At 27.8% G+C, this 24,683-nt stretch overlaps 1 protein-coding gene across 10 annotated transcripts in view; it reads right to left on the bottom strand.

Annotated features, from left to right (window-relative positions):
- Positions 1–1,731: 1,731 nt before the first annotated feature.
- The window catches only part of LOC123297011 (serine/threonine-protein kinase tousled-like 2), a 271,600-nt gene continuing 248,648 nt past the window's right edge, over positions 1,732–24,683 (bottom strand). For 9 of the 10 annotated variants that reach the window (XM_044878764.1, XM_044878766.1, XM_044878763.1 and 6 more), the window contains 10 exons: positions 18,237–18,327; positions 8,629–8,900; positions 8,432–8,557; positions 7,536–7,876; positions 7,239–7,461; positions 6,878–7,173; positions 6,079–6,226; positions 5,756–6,006; positions 4,979–5,198; positions 1,732–4,776 (listed from right to left, as the gene is read on the bottom strand). In XM_044878764.1, coding sequence (XP_044734699.1) covers positions 4,549–4,776; positions 4,979–5,198; positions 5,756–6,006; positions 6,079–6,226; positions 6,878–7,173; positions 7,239–7,461; positions 7,536–7,876; positions 8,432–8,557; positions 8,629–8,900; positions 18,237–18,327 — 2,196 coding nt within the window. In that variant the 3' untranslated portion in view covers positions 1,732–4,548. Of the gene's footprint in view, positions 4,777–4,978; positions 5,199–5,755; positions 6,007–6,078; positions 6,227–6,877; positions 7,174–7,238; positions 7,462–7,535; positions 7,877–8,431; positions 8,558–8,628; positions 8,901–9,283; positions 9,367–18,236; positions 18,328–24,683 lie in introns of those variants that run through there. The other variant, XM_044878773.1, reaches the window with a different exon arrangement.

Genomic DNA, 24,683 nt, shown 5'->3' with positions numbered 1-24,683 from the left:
TAATCAAACGATTTGTTGTATCAAGTAAATAAATGATTGATTTTAGTTCAAAAAACATTATTTTTATCCTGAATCTTTCAAGACCTTTTATCCAAAGATATAAAAGTTAGAGTGTATAAAAGGATCTGAGAGTGATGTGAACGCCTCGTAACATACAATTTTTTGAATATGTTGACACTTAAATTTAAATGTCTTACTAATTTTTAAAAAAAGACTAAAGATGAATTTAAAAACGTACTGAGTTAAAATTATCCGATACCAAACAAAGGTTTTCAAAAGAATGGTTTATTTAAACAAATCAAATTAAATAAAGCAATCCTCTGAATTAGTTTTATTCAATTCAACATCAACTTTTAACATTTCAAATAATTTTAAATATCGCTATCCACGTTTCGAGACTAAACGGAACGAAAGTTTTATTATTTATTCGAAAGCTATATAGCACATGCAATTTATAATTTTTGTATATAGTTTTTTCTTTAAATTTATTTACAGATAAAAATATTTCGTAAAAAATACAATAAACTATTTTTTTATTGAACTCTTTATATTTTGATAAAATTCCATTTGCCTGACTTGTAGAATAAACGTTAGATAAAATTTTTTGAAATATCGCTTCTATTTTTTTTATTATAAAAGTGTTACTATGTTATGTTTAAAGAATATTGCTCATGTAGATTTTAAAATTAATTATACAAATTTTCAAAACAGTATTTAAATTGAGAAAAGAGAATGGAAACAATATTTACGATTATTTGCATTTCAATATCTCACTCTGATTAATATTTTTCGATTCTAAGGTGAAATTCTAAATGTACGTTGTTATTTAACACAATATTTAAATAATTTAGATTCAGCAAGTTATGAATATCGGCAAAACTGGCATATATATACTATTACTGAAGTTATACATACAACAGCTAGATGGATGTCATGGCAATTGCATGTTTCATTCTTCTACGTACGTACTCTATATAAACTAAAGTTTTTTGACGTAGTAAGGTATTACGCAAAATTACCAAAGTAACTTGAAATCTGAATTTGATAAAAAAGGCTTCTAATCATAAAACAAGGTTTTTCTAAATGCAAAATTTCCTTTATAATTCAATATAATAGTCAATTTTTCAGTAATTTAGGCTGAAGTAGAGGGCGATCCAATTCCAGTTTCATATATTTGAAACTCTGTTGGTTAAAAAGCTGTAAATATTGTCGCTTTTTTCAAACATAAAATGTAAGTTTGAAACAACCCTTTGTTTGAAACAAGACCCGAAATTAGTAGCGTAATATCCGAAATTATCAGTTCACCGTCGTTCGCAAGTTTTGAGCCTTACTTATGACTTCCTTCGGCGCATTTTCCATGAGAATTTGAACCTAAGCCCACCATAATTAATCCAAAATTATCTCGAATAAATGAAACTCAAATTGGATCACCCTTTACTTGAAATACCCATGGAATGATTAAATTTTTCATGAGACAGATATAGTGTAATGAAATGCAAATCTACTTAATAAATGCATATAAAAATGAAAGATAGGAAATTTGTTATTTAAATTGAAAATCTACATGAATAATACAAATTTTTAAAATAAAAAATAATAAAAATCAACATATCAAGTACCACTCTTATTAATTTCATCATATTATAATATAATTATATTGTTCACAGACTTTTTTTTCTGTCCACTGCAGGAAAACAAAAAAAGAAATAGAAGAGAAAAATAAAAATAAAAAATAAAATAACAATACACACTCCTATGTTACAAAGCAAGGTCACTTCATAAAAATAACTTATCGGCTTCAATACATACTAATATATATATTTATATATATATATATATATAAGATACACGGAATATCTCAACAAAAATATTTATTTCTAAGTTTTGGGAGTGATAAATCTTCAAAACAAACAAATTTTAACTATAAATGCCCGCAATCTCACAAACGTGGCTCCCGTGTTCAAATGCTTTCGTGATATCCTTCTTAACATTACGCTGACTCATCAATACAGCAGAAACGATCATATTGTCTGTTACTCTTGTTGCTAGCCTAGGAGATGTTAGAAATGTAACATAAAAATATTTTAATCCCGAAAAAGGTATTCTTTTTCCGTACGCTTCCGCGATTTGCCCCATGAGTAACAAAGCAATTATTTTTTCCGAGCATGATAGACAGAAATTGTGTTTATGGATCGGCCTCACTAATATTTCTCCAAACAATTTTTACAAAGTTGTATTTCTAAAACCTCCAAGACCAACGAAAGAGAATCAACACTCTTGACACTTAACACGAATACTAAGTTTTGCACCACAGTATTAATATTGCTTTAGTCTATCAGAACGGTTGCGTAAATAGATTCTCTCACGCTTATTTTAAGACATATGCTTTTTCAAAATTTCAAATGTAAATGACCACTTAACTCAAAATATAGAGAAAAAAAAATCAAGAGCTGTGAGAGTTTTTCTCACCACTTCAGTAAAATCGGTTACAAAAAAATAGAAATTCGAATTAATTCGTTATACTTCGGCTATCTCCGTAGATACACTGTATTTTCAATGACAGATGACAGATAAATAAAATGCGATAATTATTATAATATATTTTACAAGTGATATTACCGTCTATCGAGAACATTTAATAAATAAGTAAATTTAATAATATACTACTCTTTTGTATGAATTAATGTATTTTCACATGTAAATGTTTTAAACAAAGTTTGAAATTTCGCTCTTAACGCTTGGGTGTGAGATTTTCTCTCATCACAAAGGTAAAGATAGTTGTACGAAAAACGACCAGTCTGAAGGGTTAAGATTTCTTCTTGCTCAATCTTATGGCGCCTTGAAGAAAGTTTGGATACGATACAAGTTTATAATTAAAAATTGTTTATTTCGACGAGGTTTATTACTTCGAAAATCTAAAGATATATATTAGGAGATATTCCATATAAAGGAATTGTATATATAATAATATATAACCAAAACAGAAGAAAAGAAAATTAAACCACAAATTTTACAATGCCATTTTATGAGAGAAATATAAACACCGTCAATCTTCATATTATGCCATTTTGATCAGTCTCCAGAGTTTTTTTATGATTTCGTTTTTTTTTTTACAACATACTCCATTTTATTAAAATTCATGTTAACAATATTTTTTTTAATTGATTGATGAATCAGCACAGTCATAACAGGCCCTCTATCTTATCTATTTGTAACTCTACCACGAGAATCATATTATATGCCGAGCAAACTCCAAGTTTCATACATTTTCATACAAAGATATACAAAATTGTTTATAAAAAAAAAACAAAATTACAACACTTCTTTATTGCTTACTTTTTTTCTTTAAAAAAAAAATATTACATTTAAAATTATAAAAAAAGAAATTTGATGGTTTTGTAAATACAGTACGATGATTAAATAAATTAAAGACGAATTTAAATTGAAGATGGTTTTTTTTTTTAAATTAAAATGTTCTTTTTTTAATGAAAATGACTAGCGATTTCCTTAAAATAATACTTCGAATACTAGCAAAAATATATAGTACAAATTTTTCATAATTCGGTGACAATTATATTGTCCAATTGAAATTCGTCTAACACCCTTTTTGAGCATATATCAATTTTTAATATATTAAATATAGGTGGGGGATCACATTTTCGTTCGAATTTAATTACACTGTGTAATTATAATACATCATATGTAGGAAAACCAAAACAAAAACAAATGAAACTTGGACAATACATCAAACATATATTACAACACGAGATTATATAGTACTATGTTTATTATTTATGTTTATCTATATTTTTGAATGAAAGTTTAAAAACGGAGGGAAGATTTGGTACGTTTTGTTTTTGTTTTAAATGATAGAGGGATTGCTGTTGTGGAACTGTGTCGTAAAACATCCACATAATAACTGTACAACACTGTGAACCAGTTGTGTCTGGAAGCGGTAAAGCAGTAAATAGAGCTCGAATAAGACGTTATAACGTGGTTATAATTAATGTAATAGAATAGTAGTAAGAAGAGAGATAGAGAGAGTGTAGGGGGGGAGGGGATGGATAAAGAGAGGGGTAGTTTTTTTGTTTTAATTAATAAGGGTTTGTATTCACAGAATACTCCCAGAGTATATGGTCCACTGAGCCGGTGGAGGCGGGCACTGCACAAACAACGGCCTCCGAATAAACTATGTACACACCGCCGCGCCGCTAACGAGGAACTATCATCCAGTCAACGTTCGTTCGCACTAATTTTAAATGTTTAAATTGTTTTAAATTATTTTTTTAAAGTTTTTCACACAATTTGTTTTCACTTATACACACAAATAACTTCACACTATCTATTGTGCTGCCATTTGTAAGTTGGTGGCCATTTTTTGTTTCCAAACTTCATTTGTTTTATTTATTTAAATATTATGACTTTGATTTAAATATAGCAATTATTGCTACATAAAATGTATATTTTGTTATTAATAATTAATTAAATAGTAAATGTTTTATTTTTAACTATACGAGAACACTTTCGTCGTTTGCCAGAGACTGTCAGCTACGAGGAACTAGACGCGTTCATCCCACCAAACATGCCAGCGGTGAAACTATTCTGTTGTTGCTGTACCTGGTGATGAGCTTGTTGTTGTACGGCAGCTGCTTGCTGTTGAGAGCTCGTCAATCGACCGTGTTTAGGAATTGGGGGTTGTAAATATTCATGTCGGGCTAATGAAAATACATCTATACGCTCCTCTTTCCGATATGCCAAACAGCTTTTTATAAAACTCTAAATAACAAAATAAAAATCAAATTAGTAATTAAATTTAATAAATAAGAATATGATTTCAAAATAATGAAGAGATATGCACAGCATCACTTAGAGATTTAGAAGCAAGGCTGTCGCCCGTTTTGCCGGGTTTTTGGGTGTATATATTTCTTCTAATTGGAAATCAAGAATGTTAAAAAATACTTTGCAGTTTGATAATTACCTTTGCTTCATTACTAACTGTTGGTTTATTTGCAAATTGTACCTCTGTCGCTTTGAGTATCGTATTTTCTTCTAATATTGTTGCTTGAGATTGATTATGTCCAAAAGGTTTTTTGCCATATAAACATTGATAAAAAATTACACCTACACTCCATACATCAACTTTGGAAGATATTTTTGGTGGATTTTTTCCAACAACAAAACATTCCGGTGGCAAATACCTGTAAAAAAACAAAAATTCATTAAAGAAAAAGTTTCCAAGCAATAAAGTTTTTTAGAAAAGGGAATTTTGATTTCTCAGTCCCGTCTTGAAACATTTTTGTTCACCCACATGGTTTTATGTTCAGGGAACGGTTGTATCATCATCAATTTTTAAATTTTCTGATTTTATGGCAATATATTTTATGAACAAAGTTCGATACAACGCGATTTGATTCTACGATTTGACTGGCTAAGTAAGAACATTAAAACTGGCCCAAATGCGGAATAAAGTATGTGTTGATACCTTTTAATTTCGGAGTGAAAGTAAGACTTTTTCAAGTAAAGCAAGTGGAAGTTAACTTCAGAAGTTTGTAATAATAGTCAGTAATCGTCATCCAATTTCTGATTTCATTTAGTTCGTATGATATAGACATAGGGATATTTTAAGTGGTTTTAATTAGCTGTCAACACAATGCCAGTTGGAAATAAATGATAAGTAGAGACTAGTTCGCCAAGACTAGTTTGGTATTGAGACAGCAGACCTAGTCGCTCTAATAAATAATGATATTATACTTACCAATACGTTCCAGCTCCTTGAGATGTAAGATCCATACCGTGATCGGGGTTATAATTCTCCTCATCCATTACTTTACTGAGGCCAAAATCAGTGATTTTTATTTCACCACAAACATTTCCTTCAGTTAGTAAAATATTTCCAGGCTTCAAATCATAATGAATCACAGGTGGCTTAATCTCATTCAGGTACTTCAATGCAGATACTACCTGCATCACAATCGATCTAGCTTCTCTTTCTGGTATCGTTTTGTGCTACAAAATAAATTTAACTTTAATATTTGCAATTCTTTACTTTAAATGAATTTAAAGTTATTTGGACCTTACCTGCTTTAAATAAAAATCTAAATCGTGTCCATCACAATATTCCAAAACAGTACAAAATGAATTGGCATCTATTTCAAAAACATCAAATAACTTAACAACTCGGGGATGATCTAACGCTTTGTGAATATTATATTCCCGTAAAGCATGCCTGAAAAAATAAATTTATCAAATGTTAGTAAGCTGTTTCAAGAATAAAAGTTTAAGAATGGTTTATTATTTGCATTTCTCAGTCCCGTCTTGAAACATTTTTGTTCACCCACATGGTGTTATGTTCAGGGAACGGTTTTATCATCATCAAATTTTCAAATCATTTTTATGGAGGTGTTTTAAGAAAATAGCTTAATAAATCGTAACGTGACATTACAAATGCACCAAATTTGGAAACAAGCCTGTGTTTAGAGAGTATGATAACCAGATAGCAAGCTGGAATTAGGGTGCCATTTTCGCCAACAACTTATTGATTAATATTGTAATTTTTAAGTTATGAATAAAAATTTCCAGCATTTCGAACAATTGTCGATCCATCTTGCAAATTATAGCACTTCAGAGTATTTGTAATTAGAATTTTCTGATCTTTTGAGAAATTTCACAGCTATTTTCACAATAATTTAATTTTTTTATAGCATATTATATACTAGCGCCTTAAGTACAGAAGGTCGCCTACGAATAAACAAACGAGGATCTTCTGTAATATTTTCAGTCATGGTAGCTTACTGAAAGTATACTATTGCTTGATTCGGCTTTATCTAAAACTCAACTGGATGATAAAAAATAAATGAAAATAAAAATGATAACTTACTTAATGTAATTTGCCTTCTTATCCTCCTTCCAGTCTTTATTAAGTTGGTGTACTTTACAGGCAACATATCGCTGTTCTTTTAAATCAAACGCTTTATGTACCTCACTAAATCCACCTTTTCCTAATAACATTAATAACAAATATCGGTCATTTAATACAGGATGATTATTAAACCTAGATTGATCTTCATTGTGAATACGTTTCAACTCTCGAATATGTAAATTTCTTTCCCTTTCTAATTTTTCCATTTCTAATTGTAAATCCGCATCTTCTTTCTTAAGCGCGCTTTGCCTTAACTGTAAATAAGAATTTTATGATTAATTCAACATTCAAAGGGCTGGTTTTTTTTGACATTTTGTACCTTTAAAATTTCATCAGATTCATAATATTCTTGCCATGAAAAACTGGCCGAAGGAACAGCGTCTGGTTTGAGGAACGTTGCTTCCGTGCCATTATGTAAAGTTGTAGACGTAGCCGTACTATTTCTTTTACGTCCTGTTTCACTATTCGAAGGTCTTTTCTTTAATAATAATTTCTTTTGACGATCTATTTCTTCTCTCTCTGAAGTAATTTCATCCTGCCGCCTATAAAATAAATTCAAATTTAGAAATTTAGAAAACGAACTTGAATGAAATTATGTATGTTGGTTGAAACATACCTTGCTAATTCTTGAAAAGCATATCCATCAGTCCAATTTTCTTGAAACGTTGCACCTACTCTTTGCGTTACAAACTGTCCTAATCTTAACCTATTTTGCATACACCTCTGTCTCGCTTCTTTCTTTTCTATGTTGCTCTTTTCTTTGAGCAATTTTTTAACTACATCTATGCACTTATTAATATGTTGCTTGTGTTGATCCAAGACTTTTTGCTGTGCGGCAGCTTGATGCCTAAGGTCTTCAACCTGTCTATTTAGTTCATCTATTTTATTATTACGAACCTCTAAATCAGAGGATGCCTGCGTCTCAAATTCTGTTATTTTTTGACACGTTAGCTCAGTCTGAAATTATAAAAATTTGTTTTAAATTAAATTCATTGACACAGATTATTATTCTTTGAATACCAAGGTTTGACAATGAAGATCGATAAGAAAAAAAAAAAATTTAGTTCCATTTGTATCACTTAAAATTATTATGTAAGCAAGAGAGAAGAAATGGAGAGAAAAAAGGCAAGAAAATGGAAAGTTTTGCAGTTGCACAACATCTGACGTAGGCCCTGTAAGAGGCTATATAGTATCCCTTTCACCAACAGATTTTCTATAAAGCTGCACGTAATCTTTAGATTTCTTGGAATACAAAAAAGTAAACTGGGGAAAACATGCAATGACAATTTATTAATTAACCGTCTCATCAATTAAAATTGACAAACGACCGGTACTATGATTCGAGCTCAAAACATTCAAGTTCCAAGCATGAAATCTCGCTCCTTAACATAAAAAGTCTAAATCCTTGAAAAGTTGAATTGATGTTCTATGCTAATAAAAAAATTCATTGTCAAATATTGGTGTCAAGGAGTTATAATTCTTCCTAACTAATTCGTGTTCCGTGACAGTTACCTGTACTGATTTCGATGGCATTATTGGCAATGGCCTAGGATTTTGTTTATTGAAAAAATCGAATGGTACACTAGTAACCGGAACTTGCGGTGATGGCAATGCTACCTGTTGGGTTGAAGGTGGATACTACAAAGAAAATACAAAGTTATTAATTTAAAAAAACATTTCCTATTGGAATTCAAGACAAGATAACTTACCAAAGCAGTATAGCCCTGTTGAGGGGAAGGACTTTTTGCACCACCATGTCGGATAGGACTACTACCAGGATGTTTTGTAAAGATATCAACAGTTTTTTTGGTATCAACCACTCCAGCCACTGTGCTTGTAGCAGTACGTATACCTTTTCCTCCCACAGGTGGCAAACCTCCCCCATCATCAACTTTACGTTTTCGTTTGGTTCGCTCCGATGGTGTTCGAGGAATTTTCTCCGGAGTGTTTGGGTCCACCTCTTTATCACTGTGAGACGAACCTGAAACAATTAGAAAAAAACCAAATTAATAATGTTCGTTTATGTCTGCTTTGAATATGTTCATATTACGAAGGACACGCCTTTCAGTCATAGTCTAAGAAGCATTGTGAGAACGGAAAATATACCTTTGTAATCGATAGCATTGGCTAACAAATTGTTCCGTATTGGTTGTTAATTATTTTTTGAAAAAATCTTTTTTTGAAAAAAATTGTAGAAAAATTGTCAAAAAAAATTTACGGTTTGCATGGAAACTGAATCAACACAGAATGTGATGAAAATTACAAAGTATAAAATAAAAATTTTCATGAAGTTTTTCTCTTTGAAGAGAAACATGGGAACAAAGAAAGAGATAATAAATTCCTCCTTTTTTACCAGGTACTTACAATAGACCATATCAGCTACTTTAACCAAAGCTAAGAACATGTTTCTAAATTATTTCGATACACGTTTTTTTTCCGTGTTTTTTGTAATAAATTATTGACGCCTACGATATTCATTTTTTTTTAAGTTTTAAAATTTTTTTAAATTTAAATTATTACAAAATTTACGGGAATTACAAATCTGAAGATAAGATAACGAAGTAAATGAATTTGTCCTCGTAATTTTGTCTGTTGTTTTAAAATTGACGATTTGAATTTTTTTTTGAAAATAAAATTTGAAGACATTTTTATTAAAATAAATATTTATTGTAAATAAAGAGAAAACAACATGGCTGCTGTGTTGTTGACTACCTAGATTGTACATATTATGTAGCTGATATGTGTGGTGTTTTTGTAGTCTGTGTTTGGTTCGGCATTATTATTAACATTGATGATTGTATATTATAATGAAATTATTTATATTAGAGTGTGGTTGCTTGTACTATTTAATACTCGAGTAAATTTAGCAAAATTCTTCACACTTTTTTCTCATTCGATTCATTTTGATGCAAATTTTTTGATTGCCATAAAACGCGTGCTTTGCAATAAATGCTCTCCACGTCAAATTTTTGGCATAAGGAATTCCATACGTCGGCCCAATATTTCATTAACTTGTATAAGTCTTTGGAGTATCGAGAAACCTTAGATTTTCGACCACCTTATAAACTTCCGCATATTATTACCACCTTAACATCATTTGCTAGTTTAATCATTTAACGCTCAAAGACTTTGATGACATTCGACCTCCCCTGTTAGAAATAATTACAAATAATAAGAGCAGATATTGATCTTCTTGAATGGAGCCCATCTTTTGGAGAAAAATTCTGGTAGAAGAAACATATTACGAACCAGAATTCTATCAAGACCATGCAAGAGTTTAAATGCAGAACGTCCAAACCTTCTCGACTAGGATTACTCTCTAGATAGGCGAGTCAAATGTTTCGAACTCATTCGGATTCAAAAAAGGAAATGTTTTGCATTTAACACTAATATTTTAAATCAATTTAATATAAGGAATCTTTAGTGAAATTGAAAATTATACAATTTTCCATTCCCATTTCTTAAATCAAATTTAAGAAATAAAATAGATATAAGAGTACAAATTTGGAAAGTTCTCACTTAATTTACAAAATCAAATCAATTGAGTAACAGAAACGGGGGTCAATATTTTTGTATAATGAGGTATGATTCAAATAGAGCTTTTTTATAATTTTACTCGATACTGCCATGACAAAAAGTGGCGGGCGTACAATTTTCTTTAATAAATGTCCTAATTTTCTCCATATTTGAATAAAAACTTCGTTCAATAATCTTAGTTTTCGATTTATAATCTCCTAAATTTTAAAATGGCAGACAAAGCTTACTTTTATGGTCTAGATTATGAATATAATGATAATAACGCTTAAGATTTCAACAAAATCGATCAAAAGGTAAGAATGACATTTTTTGAAGCTAGATTTACTCGGATATACATAGAATTTTATTAAGTATATTCGTTGGTTTTGTGATAACGATATGTTTGGTCAACCATGTCGACTCATGAATCAATAATGTAAAATATTCTTTCCAGAGCTTTCTTTCTCATTGAAAATATAATACACACACATACATACATACATACATACAAACATTACACACACATACACAAACAATATACACACTTATACAGGAAAGTAGTTGAAACGAAATATGTCGACACAAAAGGGGTATGCAGTACTAGAAGGGAGCTGGCAGCAGATTTTGTACTTCATATATAGTTTTCTTTGGTATGGCATTATTATCAACATCACCGAGTATCGTCTACGTTTTCCAGCATTTTTCCACGTTGAAAATTTTAATCAATATTTTTGTGAATTTATGTATGTTATCTCTGATTGCAAAATGGTTTTTTTTTATCGCAAGCAAACACAATGAATAATAATTTTTATTGTTTTTTGTATTAATTAATTTCTTAGAAGTTTTTCTTTCTCAAGATATTTTCTATCTAAATTTATTTATAAACAAATTTAAGTAAGAAAAGTTTCAATAATAAAATAAAAAATCTACCTTTCATAAATTCTAAGCACAAAATATTAAATATTAAAAAAAACAAAAAACAAATGAGTAACTTTAGATAAACACAGTCTTTTGTTTCTATGGAGCTTGAGAAGCTATTGACAACTAATTCCAAAATGGATGCTTGAAATAATCGTGAATTTAAAAATGAATAAACTAAAATGCTATATAATTATTAAAAAAAAAAATTTTTCGTTCGACTAACAGATTGAAAATTTAAAGAATTAAAGTTTATTATATTTATGGCAAAATTTGAAAAAAATACACTACCAGATGGTCAAATAAATATTTTATAAACAAATTATGTCAAGGCATGCGCAAATTTTTTAATAATAAAGAAAATAATCTTTCATTTATGAAAGATTTTGTGTTAATTTTAAGGAAATCAAAATTTTCTTGGAAGATAATAATTGTTTCTCCAACGAAATTTGATTAAATACTTTAAGAATAATTTGTACTTTATAACCCCTCTTAAGCATAAACGATGTATCAACACAAACATATAAAAAACAAATTTGAAAAAATTGTTTTCTAACAAGAATTCGAGTTCGAATTTTTCTCGTAAATTTTTTAAGAGAATGTCATGTATAAATGTCTTATCGTTAATTTGTCACATAATTGACCAAGGATGTGGTAAATAATTTAAATTCCCGCGCCGATCTATTAAAAATGTTATGAAATAAATATGATTGTGGTTTTATACAGAAAATTTTCCCGTTTTATCCGTATATTTATATTTTTAATAGTTTAAATCATCGTATTTTGTCATAGGGCAGATTTTGTGGTCATTTTTTCCTTTGTAGTTACATTTCAATTTATTTATTTAGAATTGGTGGTCTGGGCGTTATCACAGATTAGTGTTACTTTATTTTATTTCCTCAACACCAAGTTTTCTTTTTATATAATAATTTTTGAACGGACATTCACAAAAATCATTATGCCATCATACTTTTTAAACGGTTTCAAACAACATCATGATACGGTATGATATTTGAAAAAGATTAGTTTAATAAAATTAGTTTGTAACGAAATTGTTAACAGCGTTTTTTTTTGTTTGATTGTCCCATAATTGAGTGCCGCCGATCATCATTGTAACCATCATTTTACAATTTAAGTGGCAAAATCTAATTGAACAACCCTATTGTTTATTGGAAACTTTAGGTAGTGCTTCTCAAAAAGTGAGTGTCATTTCGACATTTTTTTTATATATACCATAGTTTTCAAAATATCGATACCGGAAGATTTGAAGGAAATGTTTTTTAAGGACATTAAGAGTGTGTTGTCTCCGCACATTATTGTAAAAATGTTTTTAACTACAACGCGGGATATTCTCGTGATAAAATCTGTGTTAAAATAGATGTCTCTCTTCAACTACCAATACTCTAGCTATAGTCGTTTCTGTTCAACAATAAAATTGATTAACTTTGCGTTATTATAACTCAATAAAGAAACTATCAATAATTTTGAATTTTTTTAAACTGAGAACAAAATGTCCAGTTAAAAATGTTGAGAGTCATCAATATTCAGTTATTTTTTTGAAAATATTTTAAATCTAGTTTTTTTTTTCTTTAATTAAAAAACTTGTTAAAAACACAGCCTCTCTTATGTCCTCTATGCTCATTGTCCGAATTTTAATTTAATTTATCCCGAGATAGAGACAGTTAATCGATTTCAAATTTTTATGGTAATTATGATATCTTTTATAAGTATACAAAAATTTGGAATTTTCTGATCCCATTCCTATAACGAGACAACAACCTTAATAAGAATTGACAATTGAAAGATGATCCTAGGAAAGCACGATTTTGGGAAACATCCTTAGGTAATTTACAATTTATGATTTTTTTAAATGAATTTCTGCACCTAGATACATTCAAAAATAACTAAATTTTATTTGTTAGTTTGTTCTATAATATGAGAATAGATGGCCAGATCAGACAGACAGACATAACTAAAACCTTCAATTTAATTAACATATTAGCATAGTAAATTGATCGTGTAGTCAGGATATAACCAATAAATATTAATAAAAAATATAAAATAATAAATAATTAATAAATAAGTATGTAAGTAACTAGTGCTGGTGTAAAGTTTGTACAACCTTTACAAATAAAGTAACTAAACTAAACTAAATAATATTATATCTCATACTATATCTATCATGTTATGTTTATTATAATAATAATGGCGGACTAATGAATGCGCGAAACATACTAAAACTATTAATAGAAAGTACAATTCTAAATTTAAAATTCACATTTTGATAATCAAATAACATTTATATACTTATTTGTATTATGTTGGTACTCTTTTTGCAGATTGTGTGTGATTTTATTTAAAAATTTTTACCTCAACGCTACATAATTGCAATAAAAATGATCGATATTTTCAGTTTTTTTTGTGTTTTAATCGGTAAATTTGTAAAAAAAAATAGTAGGTTCCGGTTTTGAGATTTTCTGGAGTAAATAGGAGTAAATCATAATGTATATTAGCCCTGTATCTCGTGACAGTAAAACTGCACTCACACGGACTTCGAAATTTTGCATATGAATTATTTAACGATTATTACAATATGGACTAGGTTTGCCAGGGTTTATCCTGGCTGAACCATTTTTTGCCAAGATTTTTTTATGTTTTACTACTTAGATATTTCGTCAAATTTTGAGCTGTTACATCGAGATATTTCGAAAGTAGAACTCAAATCGAACCAATTAAAAAAATAAAATTCCGCGATAAAGGTAAAATTTTGGCCACGATACAAACAGAACAGACCTTTCTGCCACGATAAGAGCTATCACACCACATTTTCATGAAAATAGATAAAATTTGCAATAAAATAGTCTCTTACAAGCTAATTTCCATGAAGGTGTAAAATACTTATAATTATTAAAAAAATTAAGTGCAGTTTTACTGTCACGGACTCCCCGCTTATATTTGTATTAAATGATTTCTAAATACTGCTTGAAATCGATACGCGAAATCATTCTCCGCCTATGATTTTGGAAGACACACATCGAGTAGCCTCGATTTTGGAATATTTTCGAGAAAATTCCATAAAAGATGCTTATAAAAATATAATAAAATCATTCTTTAAAATTTTAATTAAAATATGAATTACAAAATAAACAATTAAAATACTTTTGATTGAATTTAAATAAAAAATACACAAAATAATAAAATTAATTGACAAAGAAAGATGTTTGTTATTTATTAATTATTCATCTTAAAAATATGGTGTAATATTTTAAAAATAACTCAATATTTAGAGCTCGCTGTTTTTGTGTTGATAACACACAAGTTATTAATTTTATCACAAAATTAATATATTATTTATTTGTATACTTTTAATATATTGTTATTAATAATTTGTATGATTTTCAATAAATTTTATTATATGCAAATGCCTACCGTATAAAGTCATTATTTAATTATTTAGTTCTGTCTACGTATGCAAATATTTTTCATTATAATTTCAATGTAATTTTTGAAATTTAATAATTGTTTTCACATCAAGTTTCATTTTTTTTTAAATGATACGTTTTACTAATTATTTATTGTGAAAATATAAATTTACTGAGATATTTTAAAGGAAATTCGTCTATTACATCAAATTTTCATTTCGTGGATTACAATTTTTCCTGCATTGAGAAATTTTTCACAATGCAGCAGTTTTTTTTATAATATTAAATTACAATCAGAATTTCATGAGAATTTTAGAGTTTTAAAACGATAAATTTAAGAGCAGGTGAAAATTTGTTTGTATTTTATTGAAATTTTGTATGATATTTATCCGGGAATGATTAGATATTTATTCTTAAATATCAAAACAAATGCGAGAAATCTATAATTAAGTACAATATTTTTGTTAAGATTAAAAAACAACAGTTTAATTTCAACCTGATAATTTGTCATATTTTTTTGCTGATTTAACAAAATAATTCTTACATATTAATCAAAATTAAATAATAAAACACCGCAAAATAAAAATATTTCAAAAAACCTAAATGGTTAAACAAAAATATTCATTTCAAAGCAAATAATTTTTTTTCAATGATTCATCAAACTGACCAAAATTTTTCCATAAACAAAAAAAGGGTCGGCGTTAGAAACAACAAATATCTGTTAGCTTAGCTTTACAGCCATTCATTCTTAATATAAAAAACACAGTTAGACTTAATTATAGACTTCACTTTGAAATTAGACTCCGAAAATTAACGTCCTATTCTAAATGTTCCCTGCAGAAGAGAATTTTTGCTAATTAAAATCTCTTAACGCCTCATAATTGATTTGAAAATTTGAGAATAATATTCGAGGTATTAATTTTAGTTGTAAAGTTCTTAATCTAAATCTCAGTTTGGGCGATTAAAGTCGAATAACATCTAAAATCGTAAGCAAAGAGCACTAACTAAAATATTTAAACGACTATCCGATGTAATTGATTAAAAAAATTGTAAACTTCTGTTTTGATTTTGAATTTCAAAAATAGAAAATCGAAAATTAATTGAATTCGTTAAATTCGTCCGTGGTAAGGAAATTTCACAAAAATCTATATTTTAAATCATAGACAATTCATTAAATCATAGGCAAGGACTAATTTTAAATTTTTGCAGGGTATTTAAACATTAAGTTCTGTTGGCAGTTACGTTACAATTTTTGACGCTTGACCGTAAAAATATCACAAATGGCTTCTAGGCTATTTAGACTAATTGCTACTCAAAATATACCACATTATAATTTTGGTACGAATTTCTAAAATAGAAAAATCCAAAAATTTTTCTAAAATAAATTGGTAAGTGATAGATTGTTTATAATTATAAATGAATATTGAATATTAAATATATTTATAATAACTGATAAATTCAACACATTTATGTAAAAATATTTTGGAATATGAATCACACACAAAAATAATTACACAAGTTTAATAATAATGTCAGTAAAATATATAAATCTTTGGCGATTTTATTTTGGCGATAGTTCAAAAATATCAAACAAATAATCATCGACAAACCAATTTTACAAACTTTTATTTTTTATTATTTGTACGTATAGATAGATGATCAAGTGTTTATTGACTTAACTTTTTTTTTTTTTTTGAAAATAAGATCAAACATATTTCCATCGTTCGATGTGACCTATTTAATCTCCCGTACCTTGTGAGATGACGCTTGTTTCAATGGCATGTTTAGTGCAACCAATTAATCACATTGACGTATAAAGAACGTCAGTTCAAAGCTGATGATGGGTTATTATTTTTTGTCAGGAATATTATAAACGTTCAAAAGCCACAAACATGATAGCTTATATTAATAATAATATAAGCCGAGTACTGCAAGTGGGTTCCTAAAACCTAGATTAAGAGGTCCTCTCTGTGCCTTCCTTGAGGACACCCTGTCACCCGGTGTCTAGACGTCTTCGAGTAAGAGATGCTATTAAAATCAGATGAAACTATAGGATTCTCTCGAGGCAAGACGATGCAGAAAGGCCATAGCTTCTCCAACGGGATTTCTTCCAGGATTGATAGATCCAAGGTTTCGGACCCAAACATTCTAAACCTGACATGAATGGCAGTTTCATCGTCCACCATACAGGATCAATCGACAGTGTCCTGTTAAGAGTCAAAGCACTCTTCTTAGCTGTGCTCCAGTGATAGATTATATTAAGGTGTCCCATTTTCACGCATCTATTTCGATAATGACCGAAAAATATTTCAGTTTTGACTGGAATGAGGTAAAATTCTCTGTGGCTATTTCTTAAGTTTCGTTTTCAATTTTTTGGTTGTTAGATTTGCCAAGTTAACGAAATTAATTTTAAGTTAAATCTTTATAAAATCAATTAAATTTTTCAGGATTAGCAGCCTATTTAAAACAAAAGTATTGCGATGTTGCAAAAAATTAAGTTTATCAAATAGAAATACTATTGACCCCATAACTCGTTTAATTTTGTTCATATTTTATCTTATTTCCTGTTTTAGTAACATATCGCCCAAATAAATGCATTAAGCCTACACAATTATAGAATTACATTACATACGACCGGAAATTCAATCTTTGAAATCAAGCATTTAGAATTGTTTATTTCAAATTTTAGACAAAACTTCATAAATAACAATTGACTTCAAATTGTCAAAATTAGCTGATCGAATCTTATTGGTTGAATTGGCTGAAGAATCCAAACTAATTTTATATTTGTCTGAATTATTTTAAAGACTTTACCAAAAAATCACGTTTAACTTAACATTCTCATTAATGCCCTTTATAAGCAGGTAAATTTTTTAATAACCCCTTACGGTGCTAAATTTATAGATTTGAGTTGTTAAAGTTTGCGTTTCTACTTATGTAACAAGGCTAATTTTCTTAAGATTAATTTGGAAAACTAATATTCATTAGTTAAAATCAAGACAAATATTTTCCTATAAAGAAAATTATAATAAGCGGCACTCGTTTTTCCAAAAAATGTATTATTAAAAGAGATGCAATGAATGGCATTTGGGTGTTATTTCTTCTTTAAGTGATTTTCTCTAAATCTTTAAGCATCAATATTTCAAAACTATGGTATTTATCGAAAAATTTTACTTTAAATTTTCGTCTAATTTTCCCAAAGTTCTAATAGATTCTCTTTACACTCTTAAAATTTGAAACGTAAGTCTTAAATATTTTTATAAATTTTTTTTTTTTGGGAACACTTCTTCTGTTTAAAATAATTAACATTATGGAAAACCACAGTAATTTTTGACATATTTAAAATAAAAATTAAAAGTCCTATCATCAATGTGTTGCCTTATAGCTATTTTTATATCCGGTAAATTGTATATGGCAATCTGTAAGAGTAATAAAAGACGAAATATAATATGCATATTTACCTGTACTCATATTGGAGTCTTGACTATGAACTGACTGGGTAGAATTGACGGTCGTTTGTGGTGCCATCTGTATTTGGGAACCAGCTGACATCTGTAACGAAACAAATAAATATTATTGAATATTGATGACACACAAACTAAAAATAAAATTAATACCTAGGTAAAATAAAAATTAAAAAGTATACAATTTTCAAAAATAATGTACTATGATTTCAAAATGAACTGGTGTTAGCTTTTAATATCTTATCTACATTTCTCATTAGGTATATATATATTAAAAATAACTTGATTATCACATAAATTCCATATAAAAATTTCATCAAAATTCCATGTTGTTCAAGACAATTTTATTTACTCCAAGTTAATATGAGAATGAATTCAACAGTAATTGTTTATGTAACCAATTCAGTTTAAAACGTATACAACACCATTAAAAATACATATTTTAATATCGTTGTCGCGTACATAAAGCCAATATTTTATTATATTTTAACTTTTTTTTTTTGAAATTTTTGTCTTGCATCATTTTTTCAATACTTGCGCATTAAATGTGTTAAGTACAAATATTGTATAGTAAATAAATTTTGGTGGGAAAATCAGTTTCTAAAAAAATGATACTGATATGAAAGAATTTCGATTATTAAATATAATCTTTTAAAATTTTGATCAACCCTTTATTCATTATAATAATTAACCGTTTTTTATCGAGTACTCGAAATAACAGAAATCTAACATTTTTTTAGCTTTAACATTTTTAAATGAATGGATAAAATAAAACCATAAAGTTATTTTTAAATTTTTATTTCAACTTTAGATATTATTTCTACGAACTTCCCGAAATGTTTTTAGGCACAAAATAGGACTTTGGACTAAATTTTGTTATTCATAATGAGTTATATAAAAATAAATTTTTGAGTACAAAAAAAAAAGCAACAAAATAATTTGGAAATAATTTTTTATAATAAATAAAATCACAAGTTTGCATCATGGGGATTCCCAAAACTGTTTTTTCGTTTAGACACAAAAAAAAAACGTTGCAGTGGCTGCATTTCGTTTAGAGTAAAGGTTCGGACCTATCACTTATACTTCCGATTCTTTGAGCGAGTCTATCTAAGCATAGTGATAGCAAAAAATAAGGTGATTTCAAAAGGCATATTTACACGATATCTCTATTAAACGTATTCTTTATCGCTGTATTGCCAGAATGTGGTTCATTTTCTGATAATTCCAAATTATTTTCATACCAAAACTTGAATATTTCGAAGCTTGAAGGTCAATATCACAGTATCACAATCCCAATTACTTGATAACAAGTTTAAAATAGAAAAAATTATTTCTTCAAATAACCAGAATTTTGACCTCAAATTATAAAAATGTTCATTGAAAAAAAAATCCCAATGATGGAAATTTAAACAGTGTAATTTTCTTCAAATCGTATACTTTGATTCTTCTAGAATTAAACATTATAAGAGGATAGAGCGCATAGGTTTCATTTGTTTTATATAGGTTGAGGATACACGAGCGCCGTTTTCAACGCAAGTTTGCACATTATTAAATTGCATCATATTAAATGAAGCTCTAACACGTAATGTTGAATTGGCCATATTACCCATAAAAATAAAATTAGACTTGATAACCAAAATTTGACAGTGAAATTGATTGAAAAACGAAGAAGTTATTAACAATCAAAGATTGCATTCAAAGGTTGTCCATCTCGTTTTAGCAAAACAAAGTTTTATATGTAATCTCTATGGCGATATCCACGTATGACGTCATCAGTGGATATGTTCTTTGTTTAATTAGGAATTTTAAACGTTCATACTATTAAAGATTTTTAAAAACAAACTTCACTTTTCTATTCGTGAAGTGGTAATTCTTCATGTGAAGTGATAAAAAAATAAAATTCGATGCCCTATTTGAAGAAATTAAAATATAGTGTTAATTTAAGTACCTTAACAATATTATTTGATTTAATTGAAAGTATACAAAAGATTTAAAATAAATATATTAATTAAAATCTAATTAATAAAATGGCTGTTATTTGTTACATGTATTCAATTCAGTACATTGATTTATTATAAAATCATGGATATTAATAATAATTTATATATAAATAATTAGTAATTATTAATAACAAATTAAATAGAACAAAAACATTATTACCTATTTAAATTATATTAAATATTTAATATTAACATCTCTTTAAAGTGATATTATTTTCTATTCATTATTTTATTAAAAAAAATACTTTCAATTAGCATTGTAATTATTGTATGCAGCCACAATTTGGTGTATAATCCCCATTTTTCCTAATTTTTGTTCTGTTTTTCATTGATGTAGTACAACAAGTGTAAAATAAAAGGTGTTTTTAAGAGGATAAAACTTAAATCGAAATTAAGATCATAAAAATAAAATCAATAGTTCATTGGATAACTAATTTAAAAATAAGATTTTGGACCTTATGGCACCGTGTCTGATTCGAATAAAGCGTAAAATGTGTATGTTGGAAGTTAGTTAAAATGTCCGTGTTGGTAGTGGAAGTTAATTTGATAGCTAATAGATGACTTGTGCCCAATATTTTTTGTTATTCCATAATTTGGGTTAAAAATTGAATCATTTGTGTGCTCTCCCACATAGGGAGGGAGGGTGGTATGTGAAATCGCTAGATTGTGATTATAAACCAAAAACAGAAAAATAATTGGAATTTAACTTTTTCCGCGATTTTGCCGGCATATCCCATTATCTGATCGATAAAAAGATTGAAAATACGACTTCCAGATTACGCTTCCGGTATGCTTAAGAATAAAATCATATCTCAAATGCCATAGAATTATCTTTCCAATGAACTTAAATTCGATTTAAAATTCATTCTCCTTCAAAAACCTCCCCTTATTACAATATTTCAGCTACTTCAAAACAAAAAAATATCATTAAATGTTAGATTTTTGACGTTAATTTTTATTAGAATGTCAAAAATGTCTAGCGTGAAGAATACAAGGTAAGTGATAAAACATTTATTTGACTGTTTAAATTTTAAAACACAACAAAGTTATATCATTCATGTAAAATGTATTAGAAATACTACCGTAATAATTTCAGACTAGGAATATTGTACTCTGAATCTAAATCACAGACATTAATTATAAAATAATTAGTAATTAATTATATTAATAATAATATTAAATAGAACACAAAAAACGCTTGATACCTATTTTAAATTACTATTTGATTAAATATTGAATTTTAACATTTACTATTTTCCATTCATTTATTGTATTATATTTTATTATAAAAATATTACACTTATACTTTGTAGTAAATATGTATTAATTAAATATTTGAAAGTAATAACAATTATATTAGCTTGGCAAAGAAATGGTTCGTCTAAATTTAGAATTTTTATTGAATTTCTTATCAGTGGTAAATACATATATTTTTATATTAGACTGTTATATTAATCGCGCGTTTTATTTTATTTTATTTTTTTTTTTGTTCAGTTCATGCTATAATATTAGGTCTAGGGTCAGGTGTGGTATTTTACAGTTATTTCAGAATGTTCACCCATTTAATGAGTACTTCACAATTCAAGATCTTCCAAGGAATGTGAAATAGAAATTTCTAGCTATGCAAATTTTCATAAAGAAAAACATTTATAGACACAAAATTATCAATATTCAATAAAATTTTCAGCTGTTGGGAAGTGTCTGTCAAATACTAAAGTTGGCTCTAGACTATTTTTATTAATTTTAATAATATTCGATCAGCACACATGGTAATTATTTTTTTAAGTAAGTATGCAACCTAATAATTTCGTCACTTTTTTGAAACCGTTATTTTGCAAACATACAAATTTTGTATACGAAAATGCCAGTCGATAGCTATTTGGAACGATCTTAATCTGATCGATGTTTAGTATGATGTAATCAATTTGATGACGTATCAATATGATGTAAGCAATCAGTGGTTTCAGTATGATTTCAACAAATTCGTAAAAAAATTTGTTGGTTTTAAATCGACAGAGTAAATCTAGCTTAAGTCAGGAAAATGGGATTCTTTTTAAGCACTTAAGAAGACCTAACCATGCATTGTTGTAGCAAAAAATATGTTCCCAAAAAAAGTCAAAGATGCCTAATTAAAACTGTCTATTACATAAGCAGAATAATTTTGAATAGAAAAATTTGCCTACTATCTAAATTTAGCGGCAATAAATAATTTTTTATATATTTCTAAAAATGTTTGAATCCTAATATTTTGAAAAACGTGACTTATGAAAATAAAAAAATTTAAATTGTGTAATTATTTGAAATTCCTAGAATAATAAAGACAATTTTTTTAATGGATATTTTTTCAACTTCTTTATCAGTTTAGATAAATAAATGATAACGAAAATAAATCAATATATCGCAATATTTATAACAAAAGAATTCATTTTTAGTTGTCAAGGTTAGAGACAATTTTTAGGACATTATTATGGAATGACTAATTTGATATTAATACTTCAAATATTTTTTATAGTTTTACCCTCGAATATTGTTTCCTAATTAAAAATCATATATCATAAATTAACTATTCATGAAACAATGATTGCTTGTCTTGTGATTATCAGCAGGAAAAACCCATTAGTTAACCAAACTGCAATTTTTCTATTGATGGGTAAAAAAAAGTTATTCACATTATAATAGGTAATTTCATTAGATTAGATTGGAAAATACTCTTGTTAGATATAAATGCGGTAGTATCGTCTAAGAAAACCGATTCAATTTTAGTTAAATCGGGGAAATTTTAACTGTATAATAGCATGTCAAACAAACACTTAAAGACCTTCCCAAAATTTCATCATCAAAGTTGAAATAAGGTACAAATAATTATTATCAATTGGTATTATCATTTGTACATAAAAATAATATAATTTGGTCTTACGTTAGAATGAATGTAACATAAAACGAACAATAAACACATGAAATATGTGTTCTGCTCGACTTTACTTAATTTACACTTACCTACCAACAACTCTCTTAATTCACTGGTCAACATGAATTCATATTATTCACGTGAAAAATACATGTTTTAATTAGAGAGAGGCGAGGAGCGGAGCGGAGAAGTGTTTTGTACCTTGACCTAGTCATAAAAAATACTTATTTTTATTTACAAAATGCTTTTATTTTTATTTCACTCTTGTTCATAATTGTATTTTTATAAGGATTCTCAATTTTAAAAATTATTTATCAATTATGAAAGTCATCCATAAAACGTTAATTATAGGAATCGGTTTGTACGTAAAAAATATAGGAAATATGCTGATGAAAGGGGTCGGGAAAAGCTTTCTCTTTAAAATTTTATAAATTTTCGCAATTTTTTTTCTATTAACGACGTTCCCAAAATATGAGAGCATGAAAATATTTAAGAATTTTCAAAACTTGAGGGTGGATGGATTCTGTTAAAAGTTGGGGCAATAAAACGAAAATTAAAAGATAAAAAGTGCATCAAACCGAGTAGAAAATACGATTAGGGAAGGTTAGCAATTAAAATATGGTACAGTGTACTCCTTAAATATAAATTAGGTTTATATCAATTTTAATTCTAAGACCTAAGTAAGTAAAGATTTTAGTACTAAGACCACATACTGTGGCGCTAGGTGTGTATAAAATTATGAATTTTAAGTATGGTCGGAAGTCAGTTTCGATTCTCAAGGTGAAACAAATTGGACATTAGTAAAAACAATTGATTAAAAATAAACATGAAATTACATAATACCACACCAATCAAATATGGCGTTTTACCAACATTTTATAAAGAAAAAAAAATTAGAACGTATTTAAAAAAGTAACCTTTGATATAAATTGAATAAAAATAATTATTATTATTGATCTTACCCATTCACAGTAAAATAATGAACATTAACTGAAGTAACGAGTAATTGTAATGAAATAATAAGAAATTTTAACTACAAAATGATCGGAGGATGATATATTGATTCGTTCAGTAATCGTTTAAAATTGAATTTTCTACAGTAATTGAAACCAAAAGATTACAGAAAGTTAAGTTCATTTAACCATCAGAAAAAAATTCTTGAGAAGTTGTCTTAAATTGATTCGAGAAATCGGTTATCCGCGCATGGGTTTTTTGAAGATATTATCTTAAAAACTATGCATCCAACCACTAAATAAAATCGTTTATTATTTATTTTTTTTTGAGTCAAAAGTATACATAGTTTATACATAGTTGAATTTTATTGAAATTGGAAACAAATAATTTTTCTCAATTTGTTTACGAATTTTTCAAAAGGAATTTTTATCAATACACTTTAGTATTTTATTGATGCGTTTAAAGAGTTTAATAAAAGACACATATTTTTTAAATATATTGGGAAAAAAGATTTTCCATTTTTCATATAATTTGACTAGACAAATTTTCTTAGAAATTGCCAAAAATTGATCCTAGAGATTA

This window comes from Chrysoperla carnea, chromosome 3 (genome assembly GCF_905475395.1).
Source record: "Chrysoperla carnea chromosome 3, inChrCarn1.1, whole genome shotgun sequence".
NCBI lineage: Eukaryota > Metazoa > Arthropoda > Insecta > Neuroptera > Chrysopidae > Chrysoperla > Chrysoperla carnea.
Note: the sequence above shows the minus strand (reverse complement) of the source record. Positions and strands in the feature narration are given on the sequence as shown.